The 7,467-nt window shown below is 45.3% G+C and overlaps 1 protein-coding gene across 1 annotated transcript in view; it reads left to right on the forward strand.

The window, feature by feature from the left end:
* The window catches only part of LOC135324654 (mitogen-activated protein kinase 4-like), a 70,946-nt gene extending 64,198 nt beyond the window's left edge, over window positions 1–6,748 (forward strand). The window contains exons 5-6 of the mRNA XM_064501336.1: window positions 1,198–1,399; window positions 3,317–6,748. Coding sequence (XP_064357406.1) covers window positions 1,198–1,399; window positions 3,317–4,004 — 890 coding nt within the window. The 3' untranslated portion in view covers window positions 4,005–6,748. The remainder of the gene's footprint in view (window positions 1–1,197; window positions 1,400–3,316) is intronic.
* The last annotated feature ends 719 nt before the right edge of the window (window positions 6,749–7,467 follow it).

The raw sequence follows: 7,467 nt of genomic DNA on the forward strand, positions 1-7,467 counted from the left end.
AACTCGTAATATATTGTTCCACCATGCTTCTTGCCTGAAGTTAGTGACCTTATGAAACTATTGATTCCTTCCTACTTAATTAATCCAAGCAATGAAATAATCCAGTGGGAGACAATTGGATATTGGTTAATATTTAAGCATTGAAGCAATAGGTGTGGCCTGTCTTTTTTGCTGGGTGATTTTTGCCCCTAAAGCTTCTTTAGCACAAAGAAACAGTCCAATCCATACAATTTCATTTTTATTGGGGATATTTCTGAAGGTGCAGTGAAAAAGATCTAACTGAAGAAAGGCACATTCCTAGTTGTATTATGTGAACTTTAAGGGGCCCTTCCGTAGACCAAGAATCATCTGAAACAGCATTATGTCTTTGATGACAGGATTTGATCTTTTCACATAACCTGAGCAAAAGAAATCTTCAAAAAAATCACAACAAACCCTATATGCTTCCATTTAATTCTAGTCACTCTCATTGCATCTAATTTCTTTGCTCATCATAGAAAGAATTCACTCCCCACTATCTTTGTAAAATAATTTTAGGCAGTGAGAATTCTTTAAATATTAATGGGCAAAATAATTTCATAGTGTTGGTCATGCCAAGGACTTTTAAAAATTGCTCTTTAAATCTAATCCCACTTCAGCTGCACGCACAAATGTGAAATTAGTTGTCTGAAATGGAATACGCTTGTAGAATGGATCTGAAAGTCTGGAATCAAATCCCAACATCACCCAAATTCTGCAAATATGCACATTAATTTTATCCATACTTGGAGGCACCACCTTCCAAAATGCTGCAAGGGCATAAGTCAAGGCACCCTAAAGTATATATGGAGAAGCCTTTTCTTTATTTGAAAAGGTGGGATGTGATTCAGGCCCTGGATCACAGTGCTGGGTATAATGTGTATCCTCTGTCCTGTGGAGGTGCAGTGCTCTCGACGTCATTTCTTCTGTTTCACTAAATGAACTAAAAGCTGTAGGCCGCAGGATCGTTCCAGTGCAAGCATACAGCTCCCATCAGGGCAAGACTGATGCGTATGCAGCGAGAACAAATGTGCCTGTGTTAGATGCACATAGGACTTGACCTTTAATTCCTTTCTTTCTCCAAGCAGATGTGTTATGGGGGATTCACAAGCTGTTCCTGAAAAGAAAGCTGGTATTGCTTTTGAGGAATCAGTGAGCTTGTTTCTCTGTGATTCACAGCTATTGATTTTCTGGAGAAAATACTGACATTTAACCCTATGGATCGATTAACGGCTGAGATGGGTCTGCAGCATCCTTATATGAGTCCGTATTCTTGCCCTGAGGATGAACCAGTGTCTCAACATCCGTTCCGGATTGAGGATGAGATTGATGATATTTTACTGATGGAAGCCAACCAGAGCCAGATGTCTAACTGGGACAGGTACAGTATCCAGGGCTGGTCTAGAAACTGCATGTTCACTTGAAGTTTTTAGGCAGAAGTTGACTGGCAAGTCTCTGACCTGTGGGTAATTTGTTTCAGTAATACATGCTCTAAACCCACAAAGGACCCCTGATTTTCCTTGTTTATGCCATGTTGCAATTCCAACTCAAGCTGGCACCTTGCTGAAGTCGGTGGACATTTTGTCATTGATTTCCACGGGGACTACGTTTGGGGTCTGCATGCTTAAGTTACCGGGTCGTTCTCTGCTGTTGGTTTTATTAACAGGCTGTGTTGTCTTCAGTCAAGTTGCATCTGTTTAAATGACGCTATGGTTCTCCTTCTATCTCCTGTTCATATAATACTAGTATAGAATAATGTTGTAATTCTTGTACCATTCAGGGATCAGGCCTGATCTGAAGCTCAGTATTTATCACTTTTCAAGATGCATAAGCCCCAGAGGCCACAGTTCTGGGGTTCTTGAAAAAAAAATCCATACCTGTATTGAATTTTAAATGGTTTGCTGAAAGTCATGCAGGAAGTGTAGAGCAGATCAAAGACTTGAACTGAAGTGTCTTATGTCCTAGATTATTATCCTAATTACTAGGGCCTTCCCAGGGACCAGAGCAGGCTAGGACAGAATGAGTAGCTAAGAATTAACTGTGTTCATTTTTCTATAGAGCTCCTTCTGTCTCGGCAGTATGAATATTTGAGGAAGCCTGTAGCATTGTTCTTCTCGGTATAGCGATTAAATCTCCAGACCTCGTTAATCCACTGTATTTCACCAACGTTCAAAAAATAATCTAAAGAAATCCCATACATTCACTATTATTAATCTCTCTGCCAGAGTGAACAACTACCAGCGTGGAGGGTGGGGGAACAACCAAGTAAATTAAATAAAGAGGAAACCAGGAAGCTTTTCTCAGCGTGTCTTCAGTGTGTCCCTACACCTCCCTGATTCCTGCCAGTTACAGTCACCAAAGCAGCAAATTTACTGCTTGGGCTCACCTTGCCATGCTTTCACCTCTTTGCTTCTGTATTTCGTGACGTGACACAATAAGCCGTGACCTGGACTGTTAGTCCTCCCACCCTGATGGAGAGGTTTGATATAGGGCTGTAAATTTTGCAACACAAACCAAGTGTTTTAGAAATGGGAAGTGGTTTTGCCTGTGTGTTGTGGGACACCTCAAGAGCGTTTCATTACCGAAAAATAGAGCCCCAAAACCTGGGATAACATGTCTTTTAAAGGCAGCTCAATTAGGAACCGGAAAATTCCTGGTCACTTTGGAAACTGTGTCTGAGAATATGAATGTTGCAGGTAGTTGCAACTGAGGTAGTTATGAGTCATTTAAGACGTTTTTGCTTAGCTAGGTGATACTTCAGGGATGCTCTGAGTCCGTGACATCAAAGTAAACTGGTGATGTCCACTCTCAGTGGTGATTTAAGCTAATCTTTTCTTACTTTTGTTGCAGTGGATGAGGAGCACTCATACCGTTGGTGGCTGTTTCTGGGCTGAGGACGACTCATGATAATCAACTTACAATTTGATTATCAAGATTATCTAATCATGTTTTAATCCTAGATGGAGGGAATGTGAGAACCAGCTAAATGAAGGGGCAGACAGTTTGGTCCACTGGCTTTCATTCCCATTACTGGTCCCCTCCAGGCATCTTGGGCAAGTTCTCTTGATAAGTTATGCCAACCCCTGCCTTTTTTAACACACAAGAAAAAGTTCTGTAATATTGCCCAAGGTTTTGCTGTGCTTTGATTGAGTATTAAAGAACTTTGAGATCTGTAGGTAAATGGCTCATTAGCAAGAAAAAGGCAAAAGTTGCAGTAGTGGTGTGAATATTTGTTTTGTCGCTGATATTTATAATGAAGCCATCAGCTGTGAGTCTAATAGAAGCATGTCTTTCCCAGGTATCAAGTCAGCCTCTCCTCTGATTTGGAATGGAGACATGATAAATACCACGACATGGATGAGGTCCAGCGAGACCCACGGGCAGGGTCTGAATCCATTGCTGAAGAAGCACAAGTTGACCCACGAAAATATTCACAAAGCAGCTCAGAGAGGTTCTTAGAGCTATCACACTCATCAATGGACCGCGTATTTGATGCTGATTGCGGGAAATCATGTGATTACAAAGTGGGGTCACCTTCCTACTTGGACAAATTGCTGTGGAGAGACAATAAGCCCCATCATTACTCAGAACCCAAGCTGATTTTAGATTTATCCCACTGGAAAAGAGCAACCATAGCACCCACAGCTGAGCTATCTCTGGAAGAAGAACCATCCAATCTCTTTCTGGAGATTGCTCAATGGGTGAAGAGCACTCAGGTGGGTCTTGAGTGTTCCAGTCCTCTTCCGGAGATTCAAGAACGGAGCCTGCCATCTTCTCCTCACCATCTCCACAAAGAATCCAAGGAGGTAGGTGGTGAAACAGACCCTGAGTTTGACTTGGACGTCTTCATCTCCAGGGCACTGAAACTTTGCACAAAACCTGAGGATCTTCCAGACAACAAGCTCAATGACATCAACGGGGCCTGCATAGCTGAGCACCCCAATGAGATCGTACAAACAGAAGTGTACCAGAAAGACCGATGGTGAAGCACCTGCATGTGGGCAACACCACTTCCCTCCGTTCCTCTTTGATAGCGTGGCCATGCCCTGTGCTGAGTGGCGCCAGGCTGTCATTGAGCATCAGCTTTTTTACACTATACCGAATGCCTTTTTCTGAAAAGGCAAGCACAAACCACATGCCCCTTTTGATGCCTTAGAAATACATCTAAGGGCATCAAGAGGTGTGAATGAAATACTGGGTTTCTTATACTGCCTTAACAATCTTGCCTTGCAATCTCTGGGACCGGTTTGGAACTTAAATGTACAACAGAAAGATGACAGTACAGGATAAGTTTACAAACGGAAGTCAAATCAACTTCTTTTTCTTTCTTTTTGTATAGTATCTTAAAATGATGAGGACACTAATCAGCATTTTCATTATGGTCAGACACCCTCCTGGTTTGACAGGTTCCAGACACACCAGCCGTAGGACTCCTTTGAGGCACTCGCTGAGAGAAGCAACGCCGAGGCGTATCCACGTTCTGCCTTCAGCCCGGGGAGAGCTTGCGAGAATGTAACTAGAGGCAGAATTTGGCCATGAGACAGAAAATAGTTGTTGGAGAATGTTAATGGGGAAGGAATTTGACCTACCGTATATGGGCCACTTTGGAATTTTTTCTGATTGGAAGATAAAATTTTTGTGAAGCGCATTCTCCTTATTTGGTTCCTCGCACATAAGTTTTCCCTTCTGCTGTACAGGGGTAACTTCAGAAGAGGAGTACTACTTCTCTTAGTACTTTTGAGGCCCAATACCATGTATTTAACAACCTAATACTGTGAATCCTGTCTCAGGCAACTGCCCAGCAGACCAGCAAATTCCAGCGTGTGGGCTGGACCAGGGCAGGGAGCGAGGAACAGGGGGTTTCACGACACGATGCGGCCTCTGTCACGCACTAGCTGTAGAGCCTGAGCAAGGTCACTTCCCTTCTCCATGACATTTCCCCCCACTGCTAAAAGAAAAAAGAAAGAATACTACTATTTACCTTCTCACAGAGAAGCCGTGAGAAAAAAATTGCTACAGTTTGTGCATTACTTTGATCAGACAGAGCACTGCGTGTACTAAATGTTGTCATGCCTTTCCATACTGGAAATCTGTGCTCTTTGGCCAATGTCTGAACAAAACTGTATTGGAAACTTCAGCCGTATTCAAATAGTCGCTTAAATTGGCTGGGTGGTCGTTTGTGCAGATGGTCCTACACACGAGGGAGGAAGGTCTCCTTGGTTCCTGTGGCATTAGATTTTTACACGTGTGCATTTCCTAATTGGCCACGATCACACATTAAAAAACAAATATTCCCATTCCTCCCAGGCACTTTGCTTTCCGCTTCCTTCGGAAGGTGATGGTGGCAGCAGGCGAACCAGCGCAACTCTGTAAATAGATATAAACACGACTGAGCTACTGTAACTTCTGTTTTCATCCACACTTCTGAGCACCTTAATAATTAATCCGCTAACAAGAGTTTGTATATGGAAGAAATGTTCTATACTTATATTTAATCGAACTAGTCAGTTTTTTAAATCGGAAACATGCAAATAGTTAGTGTTACAAAAGCAAACCTTCACTGTCCTCGCCAGCGTGTCACTGTGCTCTGCAGCACGGTGGCCTGACTTGCATTTGTAAAAGAGAAACTACTGTACTTCGTGACTCAAAGGTCCCTATTTAACTGCTGTTCCTGTAGGAATTAACAAGCAATCTGCTAAATAGTGCGAGATGGGAAGAAAACTCACGTGAGCCTTGGATGACTGACTCACAGCAGCACTTACTGCGTGAACCCTGGTGACTGTGCTCGGCGCGGCCGGGTCCGGGGTTGGGGGCTGCGTGGATGGGGACGGGGCAGGGGAGGGAAAGGCATCTGGAGCACGGGGCGAGGGGCACTGGTTGTCTGGGGTCGCACGTCCCCCGCGGAGGTCTAGACCCCTGCCTGGAAAGAGGAAACGGGGGAGAGACAGAGGGTTCATTTGCAGTGCGTTACAGATTATTTATATACCTCAACTAAAGCTCAGCACTTTTACTCGTGGTGGGAGAAACCCAGACTCTGCAGAAGCCGGTCCTCTGCTCCCCGTGCTCCCGCCGGCGCTGGAGAAGGAGCCCCAAATGCCCAGCGCCTCGCGGGGTGCGAGACACCGCGCTGGCGGGGTCGAGCGGAGGAGGACGGTGGGGATACGACAGAGTTGGCTGAGAGCGGAGGATGCGATCAGCGATGCCAGAGCTGACTTTTCAAACCCTCTGCTGACAGACTCAGCAAATATTTGCTGCTGTTGCGTTAACCATCAAGATGTACTGACCTGAGAAATCGCTATTGATCAAACCATGTCAGTATTTTCCTCAGCGGACGCAAATCTTCACATCCTCTGAAACAAGAAGCCATTTCGCGGGGGTCGTCACGTTCACTCGAACGTACGGGACTCAATTTACTACGGCCATGGAAGCACCAGGTTTGCTTTTGAAAGTTGTGTTTCGGTGGGGCGCGGGAGTTTGCGGGCCCGCCGTAAAAACACGTTGTGAACTTGGTGGCAAGCGAAGGCAGAGCTGCCGCAGCTGCCCCGGGGACGGCGGCTGTCCCCGTCCGCACACTGCTTGCGCCACGCCGCTCCGAGACACTGGCGGGGCTGCCTGGGAAGGGGGGTGACAGCGGTGGCTTCACCGTGTTACCTGGGCGCGTTCAGCCGGTCACAAGCCAGATTTTTTTTTTTCCTCATCTGCAACAATAAAATTTAAGGCTTGAATCTCCTCTGCTTCGTAGCGTTGTTTATTTTTATAAAGAACCGTCCCGGTATTGAGCACATCCCGCACAGCCGCGGCCTGGCCGGGGTTTGGGGACAGTGACTGCGCTGGGGGACCGTCCCATGGCAGCGAGGGGGCTGCTGGCACTTGGCTGCTCCGAAGGTGCTTTCCAGGGCGAAACGGTGCCTCTGGCGCCGTGCAGGGCTTTGGGTACCGGCCCCACGGCTGTTCCTTCCCCCATCACAAATATCCCACTATTTTTACCGCAGTTTATTTTTAATTGTGCCGTGACGCAGCAGCTGGTATGACACCGTGGAGCTGCATTACACACATCTGCAGAGCTTTGCCATTAAAGTCATGGGAAAAAAAAATCAACTTCCTCTTATTTTTAAATAAAATTTTACAGGCATCCTGGGAAGGATTTCCTAGGCAAGTATTTCCTATGAACCCCAGAGTAAAACCACAAAATAGTGTTGACAAACGTTAGAAATGGAGCTATCGGAGACTGAACGGCTAATGGTCATTTCTGTCCATTTTAAACCCAAGACGAACCTATATTTGCACAGTTTCGTGCCACCAGCTAACATTTGTATAATGTCACATGCTGTCATTTCAGGTCCGAAATGAGTTTCTTTCTGTTGATTGTAAGAGGAACTGAGGAGGACCAATATACCGTGTGGTGTTTGGTATTTTCAAAGGCCGAGTTTGAACCTGAAGTCGTGCAGC

This window comes from Dromaius novaehollandiae, chromosome Z, assembly GCF_036370855.1.
Source record: "Dromaius novaehollandiae isolate bDroNov1 chromosome Z, bDroNov1.hap1, whole genome shotgun sequence".
NCBI lineage: Eukaryota > Metazoa > Chordata > Aves > Casuariiformes > Dromaiidae > Dromaius > Dromaius novaehollandiae.